The following is a 19015-nucleotide window of genomic DNA, read 5'->3' as shown; positions in this document are numbered from 1 at the left end:
AACACATAAGTGTTTTTAACCAGACATATTCATCTTTCTTGCAACAGCTTGCCACAGCCTGGCATTTATGTAGACTGAAAGGAAGCTTATTGTTCCAGTCTTTAATGGAGCAGATGCACAGGTAAAGAGCAGGAGTATGTCTGGATTAAATTAAATAGGGTGAAGAGATTGTGCAGCACAGCAGTATTGACACCTGTATAAAGCAGAATGCATGTTCCCTCTTGGACTAGGTAGCCTAACTCATATGCACCCCACCTGCTTTGTTTCAACACCTCAAGCCAAAGGATGTGGTGGCAAAACAGTCCAAGCACTTGTCAGTGGAAACGGATGGAGCACACCAAGTCGGTCATTGTAGATTTTAAGATTTGAGTTTCATCCTGCTCTTTTACATAAGAAGGAGAAATCAACTGCACAGCCTGCCGTGCACAGCACTCACACAGCACCAAGGAATAAAGCTTAACAGAATACAAAGGGTTGTGTTCATAGTATGTGGGTTTGTGTTCAGTTCCATCGATTCCTGAGGTACTGGTTTGTGAGCTGCTAGCAGTCTTTCAGGGGAGGAGAGGGATATATATTTTTGTAACCAGCTCATATTTGTGTAACTATAGGATACTGCTTCTGTAGAGTTTGCATCCTTAATTTTGGGAGGATCAGCGGCATCATATTTTCAAATGTCTCTCTCTTGCCTTTTTTGGCTTTGCAAACAAATAGCAGGAGCTTAAAAGTCAAGTGAATAATTATGGCTATCTAAATAACACAGATGGCTTAAAGACAATATGATGGGAATAAACGGCTTGTGTCTGGCTGCATTTCAGACTTGCCTCATTGTGTTACTCATTTGTGTCGCAATGGGGCCTAATGCAGGCTGGCTCAACCATATCACTGTACCAGAGGCAGTTTCGGTCCCCAGTCACGCAGCTGGGGCCCTTCCGAATGCAGCGGTGCACCCTCTCCCCTCTTGCGGCTCTTAAGAGGTCATGGTTCATGTACTGACGTGACCGCTGCTTCACATACCCAGCGAGACCGCAAAGCCATCAGCCTGTCTCCGTTTGCTTCTGAATGCTGTGAGTAATAGCACTGAGTCTCGCTACCTGTACCCTCAGCTGCACGGAGGGTCCAAGGATGCTCTTTTAACTGTAATCCACCAGTGTCCTGGTTCTCTTTGTTGCTATGGAGATTTTCTTCCTTCCTCTCATTTCATATTTTTGCCCAAAGGTGCGCAATGGCTGGAAAATCACTAAGACCAGTTCTGTAGACATAGGATCAGATAAGATAAGATAACACTTTATTGATCCCCCGGTGGGGAAATTTGGGTGTTAACAGCAGCAGAAAGACAGGCGAAGAAGTATAGACAAAAATATAATACAATAAATATACTATAATGTATAATAAAGTATTAAACAATAAAAAACAACAAATCAGCAAACAACTGTACATGTAGTGCAAAAAGATATATAACATGGAGCCCCTCAGATTAACAGTTGAGAGTAAAGTTTTCACATCTTACGCTTTGATATCAAGTGAATATGTTTGAGGGTGAATGTTTGTGGTGCGTCCTGTGACAAATACATATGAGAAATTTTCTGAAAGTTGCTGGGTTGTTTTTTTTCTGACTCATTTTTTTCCGTTGTATTTACCTGATAACGTGTACTTTAGCAGTCATCAGCAACTTGCTCCCATTACTCAGCCAATGATGAAGAGGAAAAAAATTTTGTTATGAAAGTAATGCGGAAAGACTTTCCACTGGCTGCACTGTTTAGATTTAGGCGTGCTTCCTGTCTCCTTGAACTACGTGTGAAGAAACAAGGACAAACCAAACAATGTGTGTGATATTCAGTCCAGTTCAGGTCCCTGTGGCCTTCTTCATTATCCAAAGCAATTTGTATGTCAGTTTTTTTTTTTTTTTAACTTATCTGTTCTGTTGTTCCGTTGGTTCCAAGTGTTCTTTTTGGGGGTCCTGGTAGCCTTGGCTATGTACCTGAATGGGGGTCACAGCCTTTTACACAGCTGCGACACCTCACAGTGACCTTGCATTATGACTTCATAAGCAGCTTGTAAGTGGGCTTGAGTCACACAAGTCCTTCAATTTGCATGGAATATTGATATCAGGCACCAACTGTCTGGCTGACTTCTATAATGGAGGTAGAGAAAAAGATTTGCTGTCAGACAATAAGTGGACCTTCGAAAAAACTTGATCTAAACATTAGGGCTGTGCGATATGACCAAAATCTCATATCCCGATATAGGTCACGATATAGCACATTTTCTGTAAATTCAATGAATAAATAGTTTATATAAAATGACCATATGGAAAGGCCTATTTCTTATTACATTTTGAACTATATACGCGACAAATAAAAGGTACTTACTCATATTTGATTATTTTTCTCCTTTTATTTAGAACCTTTGTGCAAATTTTCAATTTACGCCTCGTTTCCATATAGCTCTGTGTACGTATGCCAGTCAACCGGAAGTCCATTCATTCCTATGGGAACCTCCGTGATCTCTGATGTGTTTGCGAAACTCCTCCTTCCGTTTTTTTAGGTCCAGAATTTGCCTTCGAGTGCGTTGAACTTTTGCGGCGGATTTCGGAGACACCGTATGCTCTGTGTGCCAGGAAGTTAATAGCATTGGAAAAACGAATTAGCTAACGGGCTATTTCCTTCAATTCAGTTGCTTGACTAGTGAAGAGAGTTCATTAAACATATTTTGAAGAAAGAATATGCGTAACCAGGCAACCTTTTGCATCGACATAAACACTGTGCTTTAGCCAATAATCCTAAGAAATACAGATCATCTTTATCACTTTGATATGAAAACTTGATCTCCCTCCCATTCTACCGCTGTGATTTCCCTCCATTATATTGCCGCTCATCTGACATATAAATAGGCCTAGAGGTTGCTTCACCGTTGCATTCATTCCGTGATGACACCGACACGAGTGAGAGTTACGTTTTGATCCATCTCCATTTCCTTGCGTTGAACACTAGAGGGAATATTGCCTATATTATACTGAATTACGGACACCAAACAAAACTGTGTGGAAACGAGGTGTAACCCTTTCGTGCTTATGGTCATACCGGTGTGTGTATGCTAAAACCGATGCGATTACACTAGACTGGAAAAATTCTAGCTAATTTTAGCTTTGAGGAAACAGCGATTTAACGTTTAAAAAATATAGCAAATGCTAACTGAAAACTATGAGAAGCTTAATAACGCTAATGAAAACATAACGAACCATGTAATGTAACACGCACTACATAGCATAAAAAGTTACGTGCGAAAGGGTTAAGCATGTAACAAAATATAAAATATTAGTATATAAAATATAAAAAGGTAAAAAGAAAACACTTTTCAACTATAGTTCTGTCACATTCACTCTCCTTCATATTTGTTTGTGTTGCCTTCATGCAAATTTCCTGCCTGCATCCGTACTGTGTAAAAGAACGCGAAGCGTCGGCCAGAAAAATGACGAAAAATATTGCCGTAAAGTGTGTGATTTGCGACACAACGAAATAAACGATAGAGTATAATATGAAACGATAGACGTTTTTCTATCGTCACATTATATATCGTCATATCGCACAGCCCTACTAAACATATGAGGTTTCTGTCTTACTCATTGTCTAACCAGGGGATACGTTTGGCAGGCTGAATGGCAAATACAATTTTACAGTTCCGAGAAGGTTGTAGTTCTGAGATTTGTGAGGTTGTGAAGTTATGTTTAACAACCTATTTCATATTTTATTTTTAATTTTTTAACAATCTTTCATCACATCCCATGTGCACTGCTGTATGGTACTTTGCTTAGTGGAAGCTGTTCAGATAAACAGCATGCCTTGCTTTGCCTTGTTGAAAACATCAGGATGGCTTTTTGTTCTCTCAGAAACAAGCACCTTGTTGGTGTGGTGAGCCACGTAAGACTGACTGACCTGTAAAGGGTTAAATTGCCTCTAATAATGATTGAGCACTTTATCATCCAATCGGTGACTGTCAAGAACTGTAAACCTATTAAAAAAAAGAAAGCGTGGTAGAGGGCGGGACTTGTGTGACATGAGAGAGAAGAACAGGGCGGCGAGCTAAGGAAGTGGATAAAAAAGTTTGATTGTGGATGAGAAGTTGATGTTTGATTGTGATAACGTAACAAAAAGTTAGTAGCTGCAAGAGTTGTGCGAGTTTGTGTAGACTGTCGAGAGGCACGAGGAAACGGACGGCGGCTGGCGTGTTGGAAGTAACAGGACTGTGCTGCAGCAGAGGCGGGATCCTCAGTGAATTTGTTGGCGCGTTTGTTGGACGTTTCTCCCTCCCCTTTCTCCCACCTCCCTCCTGTGAGTATTCCCTGCCACTGGGCTCCATCCACTTTAGCACTAGGTTTAAGGAGGAACGAGATCGTCGCTGCTGTTCAACGTACACCGTGACACTGCCCTATCATTCTTCAATAAGCGGAACGGACACTGTTGCTGGTTTAAAGGAGCAGAAATTTACGAACTTCATACAAACTGTGTAACTGAATATATGATGGACTGAGCAATACAATTGTGAAGTATGCTGTTATGAAATGTTGGTTATATTGCTGGAAGAGAAGATTGAGTGAGGTTACAGTCCGGTTTCGAGTTAACATTCAAACAGTTTCAGTGGGTAATTCGGGTTACCTTTTAGCAGCGCAGCCTTATGCCGCCTTCAGGTTTTTTCCTAGTAGCAGAGTAAAAGCAGTTTAGGGAGGATATTTCTCACTGCAAATAGAAATGGGGTTATTTTTATTGTCCCGGGACACCTAGAAACGTACCAAGAAACTCCACCGGTGTGAGAAAAGGGTGCATTTATTGATTTATCTGATTTAAGTTTATACTGTATCAAGGTGTTTGGAGACAGTCAAGATTTCTTTTCCTGTTTTTTTTCTGTGTGTGTCCCGGAAACTAACTGCTGGGTTAGGTTTAAATAAATGTTATTGTTCCAGTTTACCATTCGACTAGCTTTGTCTCCTAGCTGGAGAGAAAGGGTGGGGTGGTTTAGAAATTAATTGTTTTAAGGAAGTTGACACTCAGATCTAGCTTTCCTGCCATCTGAGTAAAACTAAACTATTACCCTCCCTACACGAGTTCACTCTACCCGCTACATTGGCATGCCTTTGTCTGAGCCAGATTTCTGGCTGTAAGGCACAGGGAATATAAAGCGATTTTCCCCCCGTCTGTTCATTTGATACAGATTTTTCTGTTCCCTGCCTTTTGGCTTTACATTGAAGTTCCTAACTGGTTAGACAAATTTACTAAATTTATTTAAAAAATTAATGCCTCATATAAAATCTATATCACTGTTTACTGTTTACTCTTTACCTAAGCAATGGATATATTTATAAAGTGAAATAAAGCATACACAAAAATAAGCTGCATTCTTTATATTCATGCAACATTTTTAAAGCACAAGTTATTTTAATAACACAGATCTGTGTTGGCTTGCTAGCTGTGACAATTCAGCTTCCAAGACTAAGCAGTGGATTGAGCATGGATAAGCTCAAACTGAACTTTTACATGGGATGGCACTCTAAAATCAGTCTCCATAGTTGTGAGAGCTGTTCCTGTTGCCACAAGATGTTTGGGATAATTGTGTCAAATTATTCATCCTTCTGAGTGAGAACAGGAAAAGACAGGGCCAGCATCAGCAACAGTAGTTACATCAATTTGATTTACCCCACTGTCTGTGTCTAGCCAACTTTTGATAACCGTGTAAGTGATGGCATATTTATGGGAGAGTGTTAATTTCTAAGGTTTGTCAGGCTGCTGCAAATTACACTTAGTCAGACCTCTTCTGAATTAATGAAAAATACATCTCTCTAATAAAAGAGTTTGTATGTTAAATGTAAAACTTTTGTTGTAATGTGGTGATGATGTGGATTTTAATGTAGCATTGCAGAGGGAGAGGTCCGGAGTATTACTGTTTGTACATAGTATTTACATAGTATCATAGTAACATAGTATGGTCCAAATGGACTACAATAGTTTCATTATCAGTGCTATTTCCAGTCGGAATACAAAATACCTATGGAGATCAACTCCTTATTCACAAGATGAAAACTCAAAGGCATTATGGAAAGGCTTTGCTATGAGGGTAAAGAGATAACATTTATGGATAATTACACTCAGCCTGTAGGGATTGGAGTATCATCTGAAAAAAAAGGTACACTGTATCTGCTTTTTGAGGAGAGAATGAAAATGAACTGAAATCGCAATCCAGAACAGAATTAAGGCCAGTACGATAATGAATCTCTCCCTTAAGGTGGCAAAGCCCGAGTGCTGCGCTTGGAGGAAATCTAGACGTTTTGCTTTATCAGCTGGAATCTTAAACTTATCCATTGAAATCCTGGTGACTTTATGTTAATTATGCAGTCAGCACTTCGCATGCGTCCAGGATCGTGTGTGAAATGTCTGAGGTTAATGTTACGGAGATCTCTGTAATATCCATCCCTTTTTAATTGGCAGCCTGCTGCACTCCTGAGAATCTTTCATCATATGATTCTTGGTGCCTTGTTTTACCGAGAGCTCTGTCAAATTTCTGTTTGGAGCAACACAGATAGAAACGTGGGCGTCACAATTTCTCATTTTCGAGGCTCCATGATGATTTAAATGTTGCTCCCCTCCCCCCGATACATCTACACAAATCGTTTCTTAACTCCATTTTCACTTCTTCAATTGCATTTGGTTTGCCTTGTTTTGGCACCGCTTGTGATCCTGCCAAATTAGCAAAGAGCAGAGACGAGTGGTGCGGCTTTTCTTCCCACAATGCACTCACTCTGTATTTAGACACTCGTCTCTCTTGGTGCCAGTAGCTTTTAGTGTTGCCAGTCTAAAGTGACATTGTTCTGCTGACAAAAAGGAGAATACCTCAAACATTTCTGTACTTTATTAGATTCATATTTGCTGTTCCCTAAGTTAGCAGTGATTGTTACACCATTTTAGAATGGTTTATTTTAGAATATTCCATCAGATATTGCTAAATCATATGACAGCTTTTCCTGTAAAAAAATTAAGATGAAAAATTCAGCTTGTTAAGTACTACATTTATCTTTAGCAAGTTACATTTCAGTTTCAAAAATAGCCTGAACAAATGCTGGCACACAGGGGAGTAGGTAGGAAGTGCACTGGGCTTCACTAACATTATAAGTGATAATGGCTAAGGCAGTGTCTTTCCTGTTTTATGAAAACGGAGTTTAACGTAATTTGCAAAGAGCATATACTTGATGTCAAACTAATTTATAAGCTGGGCTGAAGCTGCCCACTTTTTTGTACAAATGACTAAAGGAAGAACTGTAGAGCAAGTCCATTTGTAAAGTATGCAGGAAATGAAATACAAAAAGACTCCTCTACTGTGGTGGAGCTATATTCCTCTAGATGGGACCTTGCCCTCCAAAGGGACAGGAAATCAGGAAATCCTGCTGTAATTGGCATTGGACCATACCAGTTGTGTCTGTTTTGAAGGGGTACTATGAATTCCCCCACACACTGTGATTTAACAAATCCCTTTTTTTAAAATGAGTTGTGAATGTTTATTGTCAGTACAAGAAACTTCATAAATGAAATGTTCCTGCAGTATCTTGTGTTCATGGTTTACTTAGTATAGTACCATCTGTAATAGTAGATAATTATTTAGTACGTTACTGGTTGAATGCTATGGAAATAGTACCATTTTAAATACAGGTACTTAAAAGCTGATAAATCTGAAAGGGGTCACAGCATCATGACCATGTGACCATTAAAAAAAATACTCTTTTGTGTATTTTCCTCTTTCAGAAAGGAAATGACGAGCTTTCATCTTCTGGTTTCACTGTTGATCCCTCTACCATGAGCAATTCTACTACATCTGCAGGTACTGTCATTTCTCCCTTGGTAATTCCAGGACTTCCTGTGTCTCATGTGCCAGTTATGTCTCCCAGTTTGCCTTTTTAATTCCAAAATTATCACCATGGAAACTCTCAGGCCAGTTAAAGTGGCACTCTGGCTGGAACCAGAGGAAAAGGCCTCTGTTTGTGTTCTGTATTTAGTTCTGTATTTACTGGTGAAAGTATTTATGGACAGTAGATATATTTCAGGAGTACTATATGGTGAATGCTTGTGCTCACTGTTAAAATGATTCTCAAATTCTCAAATCTCTGCATCTGGTGAAGGTGCTGTGTCCAGCATGCATGATTTGACAAGCTCCTGTTCCTGCTACTTGCATTTCTTGTACATTTACATTTACATTTATTTATTTAGCAGACGCTTTTATCCAAAGCAATGTACAAAAGTGCATACAGTAAGTATAGCGACAGTATGGGGACAGGATGTGTACAGTTCCACAATGAGACAGTTCTCAGCTGAGAGCAAGGTCTGTTTGAGGACACAGTACTGTCAGATTTGTACAACTACAGCGTATACGGCAATTAATACGATACACCTTCAAACAGCAAACTTCAACAACTTCAAGCAGTGCAATGAGTGTCAGGGTAAAGGCGGCAACAAGAAACAATTCAAAAAGCACAGCAATTTACGACAGCACTGATTGGGGGGGCAGCAATTGTGTGCTGGGTCAGTCCAGGTAGAGTCTGAAAAGGTGCGTCTTCAGGCCCCGTCTGAAGGAATGGGGTGAAGGAGCTGTCCATAGCGGGACAGGGAGTTCGTTCCACCACTGGGGAGCTTTGTACTTTGGGTAGCATTTTTTTACAGTGATATAAAAACCCAACACCTCTTGTTTAAAAAGTAAAAAAGGGTTCCTCTTTAAAATAAAGAGATATTTGTTGGTTCCAACAAGATTAAATATCTGTCTTTTACAAGAACTGTTGTAATACTATCATTTTCAGTTCCGCTTGTACATAGTACAGATTTGCTTCATGGGTAAGGCATCCAGACACAAGAGGAATGGCATGCTTGCACAGGGTCCTGTTAAATCTGTGAATGAGTGAGGCCATAAGCAGTAATTTTGCTTTTCCCTTTTAGAGGAGGGTTAAACAGAGCCATTTAATAGATTTAATACAAAATCCATAAGCTTGCATTAGTTTTGGTATAGTAACCCACAAGGTTCTCCCAGGGTCATAGTTGTCAGGAGTGATGGATGTTGTGAAAGAATAAAGATAAGTTTCTGTTATTCTATTCTAGTATTTCTTTTGTCACTTTCAGCTGTATTTTTTCGTCACATAATTTCGTCACTACCAGTCCTCAGACGTTACTTGGTAAGTTTATTTCCTTTTTAGGACATCCTGGTTGGATCAAGTTTCACTTTTCATTTAAACTGATAATTTCATTTGTAGATGAAGCAAAATCTTAGGGCTGCCTGGTATGAATTATAGAAACTGACACTCAACACCGTAACATTAAATTTCTTTACATGTACAATTGTGTCTAAATTTGATATCAGGAGAAATCAATCCAGATGGCAACATATTTTATTGCTTCTTCAAACCAGCATTAATTTGCCTGGATTTAAAAGATTTATTCTTTGATGGGTTGTTACAATTTAGTAAGACTTTAATCACGATAGCTATTATCTAAACAGGACAAGATTTTATAATTTACAAAAAAAAACACTGGGCTTTTTTGTGATGTAGTTGGTTGTGTCATTCCAGGCTTGGGTTTTTTTAAATAAATAAATAAAGAAATAGCTGCCAGATTCATATACTTGAAAGTTTGTCATGGTTCATCAGTCATGCTCTGCAGCAGATTCATTCTGATCATTCTCAGGAAGTCCTCAATCATGATATCATTTTGTTAAGTAATGTTTTGTTTGAATGGAGGTGTTTTCCACAATGATAAAACTACATTTGTGCTAATTTTGTACTAACCTTTTAACAAGACAATAGAATGAGGAAATGATATTCAAAGGACCAGTTTGTTTGGAGGAATGGTGTGTGCTTGGTATGACCAACTATACACATTCCCTGGGGTTCACATTCAAATACTTATATATAATATTTTTATTTTTATGAGAAAATTCATATCAAAAGCCAGTCAGAGGTGTGTATTAAATGATATGTAATGATCTGATGTATATTGTTTAGAGAGTAGCCAAGGTACCCCTCTATCAATTTAGGGAAATAGGGATGGGGAAGTGCAGAGGCCAGTAAATAAAGCTTGTAATCCCATAAAGTTGACTGACATGGAGTAAAAGAGGACCTACAGTGTGACTTCAGTGAATGAACTGTTTATGTCCCTTTGCTATGACGTGCCTAATGAATTATTGTGCCCAAGCTGCCCACACAAGTCAGTATGTGTTAAGCTAATGCATTTGTACTTGGTTACAGACTAGCTAACTGGGATGTCCGAAATAACACACTCTTTGGTCTTTCAGAATTTGCAGTCTGTATATCTGAAAAGAATACCATCTTTTGTTAAGATTTGACAAACATTATGATTTACAGTCATAAGATTTTGGAAACATTATGAAGCTCTCATTTTTCATTTGTAGTAAAAATGAGAGAATATCATTGATGGATTCAGGTAAAGCTGATGTACTGATTTATGTTTGAGGTTTTTTTTTTTAAGGAACATGGTTTGTCACCCAGTGGTTGCAAATTCAGTCCCCCAGTGGAGCACTGCTATGCTGCTGTACCCTTTAGCAAGGTACCTAGCTGAATCTCTTCAATAACCAGCAAAATATCCAGTCTAGGTAATCGATGATATGTAAGCTTTGTACGTCACTGTGGGTAAAGGCATTTGATAAGCTATTTATGTAATAATGAACATAGATGCAAGTATATTTTCTCTGCTCAAATAACAGGATTGTTTCTGGTTGCCTTCAAATTCCCTCAAATAACGTAAGGAACCCCATTTACAAGACTTTTCACAGTGCCTGTTTGAATAAACAGTGTAATGTTGCTGGGGGGCTTTGACTAGGCTGTTACAGGAGCTGGTGACTAAAAGGAAGTGCTCTGCCCAGAGAGGCATTATAATAATGCAGTGAATTGTTAACAGGGAATAATAAAATGGTAACTGCTGTGCATGTTGCATTCCTCACATTCTTGGGTGTCCTAGCAACGCCCATGGCAGGTCTCCACCTAACTATGACATCACACAAATATCCCTGCCAATGTTATAGCCCAGGGCTTATCTTTTCCTACCAGGCAACATATTGTGTACATATATGTAATTTGTGTGTGTATGTGCGTGTACTATCCCAGGTAGATATCTTGATGCACTGACCACAGCCTGTAAACAGCCTCACAATCTTACGTTTTAAATAATACAATAAAACTAAAAAACACACAGCAATACTACACTTTGTGTATAGGCATTTCACCCTTTACAAAGCATTGATTAGATGAATACAGAAACGGAAAATGGTGAGGGAAATCCTAAACTGGTTTCAACATAATATGAATAAAATGTGTCCATGAATCTACTTTGAATTGTTTTTCTTTTACCTCATAAATTAATTTACATAGCTGAATGAATCTGAATGAATGAATCTAGTTTTACGTTAAAGAACCATAGTCAAAAGAGGTGTGTGTGAGGGGGCATGCGTAGGGCTCACGACTCAGAAGTGATAATTGGTTTTGTTGCTCTGAACAAATTTTAGGAGGGTCATTAAACATACAAAAAATAAAATCTGTTCTTGAGAACTGAGACTTACTTATTCAAACTCATTTTTAATTCAAAAAGCTTGTGTAGGGAGGCCATCTTAATCCCATTTGACATACAAGATTTGTTAACTGCACAACAAGATGACAGACGGATGTGACAGAGAAGCCATGCACACATCACTATGGAAACACAGGATCTCTGAGAGACTAGACGAACCGTTGCCTGTTCCTTCTCCTTCTTCTCATGTAACCAGGCTTTATTTTCTCCACACTGACCTAGTGAAAGCCAGCCAGTCGATACTCATCAAATCTTGAAAAATCGCTGATTTCCCTCTTAGTCTCCCATTCGTCAAAATAGATTGTGTCATTTTGCCAATGAAGAAAAAGTTATGATTAAAATGTATATTTTGATGTCTATTTAACACTTTATACCTGTTAGGCTTGTTACCTTTTTCAAACAATGAAACTTATATAGTTATGTCTTTACAGTACTGTACCTTTTAAAAAATAATTTAAAGCATCAGTAAGATTGCAGTAATGGTGAACAGGTGGAACTGTTCAGTGACATACTTAAGTTAATACAGTTTCCTCAGCAGCTGGCGCAAACTCAGATTAATCATTTTAACGCTAAAGGACACTGTCCCTAAAAAGCTGTAGGTTCTACTTGCTACCACATGTCCTTTCTCATGAAACAATTTGTCATGCCATTAAAGGTTGCATTGAGAGGGTGTGTACATGCAGTAAGTATGAGGGGTGTGGAAGAACATGCAATAAACCTATGAAAAATGTTTGATTGGACAGAAGCATCGTCTTTGTATGAGCGATTGTGTGGGTGGGCCTTCTTTTTATAAATTCCCTTAATTTGTTCTGCCAGTGGTTTTTGTCTTGGAATCAAATTTGTATTTCTTGTAGCTAATCTATTTTGTATTGTTTTCACATAATACCAGCACATACTACACATGCTCAGTGTTTTAAGTAAGGCAGCTAAATTTGCTTTCAAAATGTCAATATGCTGTTAAATAGGGAGAAAGAAGTTGCCAGTTTGAGACAAAATGATTAGCTAACTAATACAACATTAGATAGCAAGTGTGGCCTCTGGGGCTATAGGTCATTTCTAAGAGAACAGATGCAACAGTTGTTCTCCATACTTTCAGTTTGAGGTGACTTGCATTCTTTGTGTTTGGCCTTGACTTATTTCTAAGCACTTACCAACTGAGAGTCTCCTGGACCCTATAGTAAGCAACTTCAGCATTGTCAGTTTCCAATGCTGAGCAACGGTTTATGCTGTCAGTGTTACCTCGGTACAGTAGAATAGAGAAGCTGTCACATGCATGTTACGTCCTTCTCTCGCCTTCTCGCTTCAAGAGCCTGTTAATTGTTTCTCTGAAATTACATTTAAGCCAGCTGTTGTAGCCTGTAGACACTCTTTTGTAGGTTCTGCTAAAAATAGACATGTGCAAGACCTTCCCTTTGTGTGCTGTAGTTTGCTTGTCACTCAGTTAGTGCCTTCTTCCTTTAAAGGTCTTAAGTGAAGGTTAGTCAGGCATAGCAGGCAAAGTCGTGTCTTTGTTTAAGTCTGGAATCATGCTGACATCAGCAGTTTCTTGTGTGCTTTGGTTCATCCTACCTCCTCAGTGTGGCTTAGTTAGTCTGCAAACTGCTTTGATCAGTAATATTTCTGGTGAGGCTTTCTTTCCCTCCGGCAGAATGAGAACATGATTTTTTTCACAAGAAGAGGTTTGAAGTGTTATAGACATATTCCTGGAAACTCTCCAAATAACTGCTTCAAATAGGATTTGAGATAAATTGCTACAAGTTTCATTTGCTGATAGTGATTTATTACCACTATACCATTACAGTAGGATCCCCTGCAATTGTGGGGTGGAGCATGGCGAAAGGACTGTAATTTTTGGAACGAAAATTTTATTTTTATGGACCTTTTGACATTTAAAAGCACCTAGATTACTTGCTGTCATTGGATATAATTTCAATAAATAACATGTTTTTTGCAGTATTCACTCTTAACAGAAAGAAGAATAACTGCTATAATCTAACTTTTGATGTATCACTCGTAATTTTGGCAGTTTGTGCAGAACTAGGATTTGTGTCTGTTAAAAGTAAACTAACTTTATAAATTAATAATAGATAACTGCACGTATTGCATACTGAAATGTATGATGAAACAATACAAAGCAGTAGGTATGAAGTTTTCCCCCCCATTCTCAGATCTCCTTAAATCAGATAATTCAGGCAATGTGTGGTTTAAAATAAAACTGATGCACCTAATGACTACACCGGACACTACAGTTGTCCACTTTGGTGTTTTAAAGTCACTATTGTAAATGTATAATTCAAAGGAATTTCAATTATGAGAATAATCCACAGGGCATGCTGATTGCTGGGTTAATAGGAACAGCAGGTGTTTGTGCTCATTTTGATTTCTCACTGATGTTTTCAAAACTGTCTGATAATGAGCTTTAGGGAAGACTGAGAAATCACTGATTGGTTCATTAGAATCGATCTATCACATCTGTCAGCATAAATTGGACCCACTTTAATTGGCCAGGGTTTTTTTTTTCCACTTTTTTTTGGATATCAACAACCAGTTGTCGCCACTGTTGCATATAGCAGTTCCCACCCCACTGGAGGTGGAAGTTTCAGTGTGGGGCAGCGCTTCCTCACTGATCAGCTGCTGTTTGAAAGTCAACTTTATCAGTAGGCAACAGGATTCACATAGCATTGCTCCCATGGCACTGTTGATACAGCCAGTACACAGACTGCTGACTTTGCTAGGGTGTGCCATATAAGAGTGCTTTTGTTTAGAATGGATCATTATTCATTCATGCAGTGTTTTCTGCAGGAAAGAAAAAGAGTTCAGGAGCTTGTTCTTCTTTAAGGCAAACCCCTACAGCCCAGCCATGTCATCAGTTGACAATGACTGGAAACACACGGTGGTGGCAGATCAAGGCCTATTTGTTCTTCTGGGGTCGTGGTGGGTTTGTTGGCAGGGTTTTCTCATCTTGCCATTTTCAGACACTCTAAGACTTGTCTGTGCTATGAGTTGCTGAGATGACATAAGTGGCCATGTGCCTATACTCAAATCAGCACTGTCTTCACTGTGGTGCACTGCGGTGTCTGTAGCATGAAAAATAGTTGCTGTAGGTATGTGGGTGTGTGGGAGGGTTTCATTTGCTGCACCTAGCACTTTTGCACGAGAGCAGAGGTCGTTGATTTCATATAAGCCTTTTGAGCAATAGGCTTTTTATATGAGCAATTTTCAGTTTCAAAACAGGAAGAAAAGGGGGGAAAATTATTAAAAAACGGAACCTCTAGTAGGTGTCTAAAACAGTGTTGGTGGTGTTGTACCAGACCAGGGCTTCTGTATGTATCAGCTGTTTACCTGATTTCTGTAACGCTCTTCTCTTGCAGTAAATGGCAATGACAGCACAAAGTTTACAGAAGAGAGATCTCGGTGTGGCCCCTCTTGTGTGCTGCATATCTGCAAGATTCCCTTTGAGGTCTCTGAAGCAGAGGTCCTCTCACTAGGACTCCCTTTCGGCAAAGTTACCAATCTGTTGATGCTCAAAAAGAAAAACCAAGTAAGTTAATTATTTTCCTTGGAAAAAAACTGTGGCTTGGCCCTCAAATTCTTTGTGAGGTTTTCTGATATTTTTGTAGAAGAAAAAAAATTAATATGCTAAGAACCCATAGAGTCTGACCAAGCTCTTCCCCTGGGTTTGTGTGGGAATTAAAGCGCACAGTTATTAGAACTGAATTGAAAGTTAACCTGAAAATTTTTTCTCTGTTCTGATCATTTGGTATCACATCACAAATAACCCTGGAGATTTAACACTAACACTGTATTAGAATAGGGCTGCAACTAATGACTATTTTGATAGTTGAATAATCTATATGATTATTGAAACAAATAATCGACTATTCGGATTATGAATCGGCATAATTAGTCAATGGCTCTTATTTATCTATCGGCTTTTAAATTTAGCTTGAGGTTGTTTTAGGCGTATGCTAACTAACAATAAAGACAATAAAGATGAGAACTTCATTCAAAAATAAGTCTTTTAACGAATGGTTACTAGGACTAATTCAGTGCGGGCAGTTGCTTGCTGGGGAGTACAAGTCTGCTTCCTTTGAAGAAAGCCATCCATGGTAGCATTACGAGATCCAACAAACCCATAACTCGTTCAAATTAATTCGAATGCAACCCACATAGGGCATGCATGCATAGACACTTTGCGATTTAGAAAGTATCAAATTCTCTGGAGTTCTCTAAACTTGTGCACTCGGCAGCAACACTATCTCCAGCCATAAACGTCGCCGTGACAACAACGCAACGTTTAAGCAGAGAATTTCTAAATAGCAGACGGGCTCTGGTTTAACATTGTAAAGTTAGGGCACATTTGGAATGCGAATGTGTATGTTTAATGTCATTAATAATTTATTGATCAAGAGAAAATGTATTTCAAGAACGTTACAGCTTGAAACGTGAAGTAACATGGCTTTTACCATTAACATTGGCTATGCTAGCTAGCTAACTAACTTAATGAGATGAGTCTTCTTCCAGAGAGCCAACGTGCCACCTCTTCAGATGCTCAAGCATAACTGATGTGCTCCCATGCCAGGCAAGGTCAGGTTTGCAAATGTTGCAGTTCATTTTATCTTTGAGGAAACTGCAATTTAACATTAAAAAATATAGCAAATGCTAACTGAAAACTATGAGAAGCTTAATGCTAATGAAAACATAACGAACCATCTAACGTAACACGCATGCAAAATAGCATAAAAAATAAGTTATGTGCGAAAGGGTTAAGAGTGAATTGCTGCCACACTTTTGAGATCTTTGGTTGTGAAGGTGTCGTCATCTCTATTGTTCACTCCAGTAAAGCAACCTGGCCTAGGCTACATGTCTGAGCATTCCGAGTCAGCATGAAAAACACACGCGATGATGTCACCAACTAATCAACAATTAAATTTGTTGGCAACAAATTTGGTCATCAATTTTAGTCGACCACGTTGATTATTCGTTGCACCCCTAATTAAAAAAACATAAAAATACTGTGAGCTTGCTAATACCATTGGGCGTATATTGTTTAAACATCACATCAACGACCTTTCTTCATGCATTTTCTCAAGTTTTTCCTGAATCCTCTCATCGGTACAGAGGGTGTTTGAACTTACTACTTTCTTGTGTCTTTCCCATGATATAAATTTTCTTTTAAAAATATTGTTAATTTGCACAAGTCCTGCAGTAGCTATAAAACACTGTCATTTAATTTTCACATGAAGGAAAGAAATTTTGTCATGGGTATGCATTATCTCACTGGCAGCCTGGTTTCTTTCCTGGAAGTGAAACGATTGCTTTCACACCAGTAAACTTAGGGGGAGTGGGGGGTGGGCAATCTGAGACCACCCCCTACAAACAAACTTGCAGGGTTTTTGGTGCATGCTCTTTTGGTTCAAAGCCAGGGGTGGAACCGATGGCCCCTTGCAGAGGGGGCGAGGACCTGTAGTGGGCCCTTTTTCAGTCTATTATAGGCTGTATGGAGATGCAAGACAGATCCAAGAAGAAACTTACGGAGACGGAAGGGCAAAATGCGGAGATAAATGCGGATTACAATGAGGTGTGCTATTTCAGCACACCTCACTGCGTGAGACCATTTTTAAATAACGCGGCTCCGTCAGCAGTGACGGTGATGGGAAATAAAACAACCACAATGGCTAACATTGCAGTGCAATGTTAGTGCAGTTGTTTTATTTCCCATCACCGCAGCATCACCGCATCACCAGTGCAGCACATTTTATCATATGCAAATTAAGACAACTATTCATCAGCATGCAAGATCATTGATTAATACCATGCTGCACCAAAAAAAAAAGGGTGCGACCAAATCACCAAGTTGGTAGCACCAGTGCTACCAGTGGAAAAGTTAGTCTTGAGCCCTGTTATGCCCTCAGTCTGACTTTTTATTTTTTTACCCAATCAAGACACACAAACTTTATTCAAAATATTCAACTGAACAACAAAAATGCATGGGCCCCTTTGTACCTGGAAGAACCATGGCTTGGGGCAGCTGCACCCTCGCCCCCCCCCCCCCCCCCCCTCTCGCTCGCTCTGCTACAGTTCATAGCTGTCACACCTGTCTAAAACAAACTGAACCTAAACTGGAAGAGAATATAAATCCAAGATATTCCTTCCAAATTAACTTGTGGTGAGAGTCACCTCTCTTTCTCACATGGCTACCCTAGGTGACTTTGAGGCCTCAGCATGTTCAGAGCATTGAGACCCTATACTGACACTGGGCGAGTGTAATAACTCCCGTGTATAAAACCACACCAAGGCGCAGGTGAAACAAACACGTGCATGTGAATCTCTCCCTGTGCATGGATCAATGTAGTGTGTTTTCATGGATTAGCAGCGATTAGAAATTCCCCTCCACTGAAATTGAAACAAAGGGCTTCTGCAGGCAGTCCTGCAGGACGTTTTTAATTGCACGTTCTCCCCACACATGCCTTTAATACAGGGGGAGGTATAATGTGTTCAAATGCATTGGGATCGCTTTAATAGAATAGGTCTGCAGCCTGGCAACTCCATTGAGTGTCCTTTCATATTTAAATGACAGCTTTTAATCAAAGGAGCCACTAAATTAGCAAACCTTTGATAGATGGATTCCCTTGTGCCACATGTATGGATCAAAGAGATCCATTTTATTTCGGTGTTGAGATTGTTTGCTTTTTTCATATTATTTTTCATACTTTGGTGAAGTCAGTTTATGTCAGATCATCAGAACATTCACAAGCATATCACTTTTACCCAAATGCCATTAAACTACATGTACACTCTCCCCTTACAGAAAAAAGTGAGAATTTTATAGAAAAAAATCATGAAATCTTCCAGTCATTTATTTTAATGCATTATTCTATTATCACTTCATTCTCTGTTATCTCTACAAGGTGTCCTACATGTACATTTTTATAGGGAAAAACATGTTTGACTCTGTGGCTGGCAATGTAGAATTTTATCTAATGATTTAATTGATTCAAATTTCAATATGAAGTAGATATGGCAACACATGTACATCTTATAACAAGGTATTTATTCATTTATTTATTATACAGAGTGCAGCACTATTTTATTGCAAGTGGTACATATGGTTCATATTGAATACACAGAAAATACAGTAATACAGTGGTGTGTCTGAGTCTAAATGTCAGTATAGCAACATAATAGTGTACTCCTAGCACAGTGACAATGGTCACACAGTGCCTGTTGAACAGTAGAATAAAATGCAGTGACTAATATTGAACAGGTTTACATTTATTCATTCTGTTTGCAGACAAGTCTGTGGTGTTCGGTGAACATCCACATACGATAAAAGACTATAAATAAAACATTCTGACTGTTGGAAAATCACACAGGTGATTTAAGTGTTTGTGCAGCCAAGTCTGGAAGAC

General features: G+C 39.0%; 1 protein-coding gene across 5 annotated transcripts in view; it reads left to right on the top strand.

The window, feature by feature from the left end:
• The window catches only part of LOC118775949 (polypyrimidine tract-binding protein 3-like), a 55290-nt gene that overhangs the window by 12844 nt on the left and 23431 nt on the right, over positions 1-19015 (top strand). For 3 of the 5 annotated variants that reach the window (XM_036525933.1, XM_036525935.1, XM_036525934.1), the window contains exons 2-3: positions 7785-7860; positions 14975-15144. In XM_036525933.1, the coding sequence (XP_036381826.1) occupies positions 7836-7860; positions 14975-15144 (195 nt within the window). In that variant the 5' untranslated portion in view covers positions 7785-7835. Of the gene's footprint in view, positions 1-4275; positions 4329-7784; positions 7861-14974; positions 15145-19015 lie in introns of those variants that run through there. The other 2 variants (XM_036525937.1, XM_036525936.1) reach the window with 2 other exon arrangements.

Source organism: Megalops cyprinoides, chromosome 4, assembly GCF_013368585.1.
Source record: "Megalops cyprinoides isolate fMegCyp1 chromosome 4, fMegCyp1.pri, whole genome shotgun sequence".
In the NCBI taxonomy this organism is placed as follows: domain Eukaryota; kingdom Metazoa; phylum Chordata; class Actinopteri; order Elopiformes; family Megalopidae; genus Megalops; species Megalops cyprinoides.
This window is presented reverse-complemented; position numbering and strand designations above follow the sequence as displayed.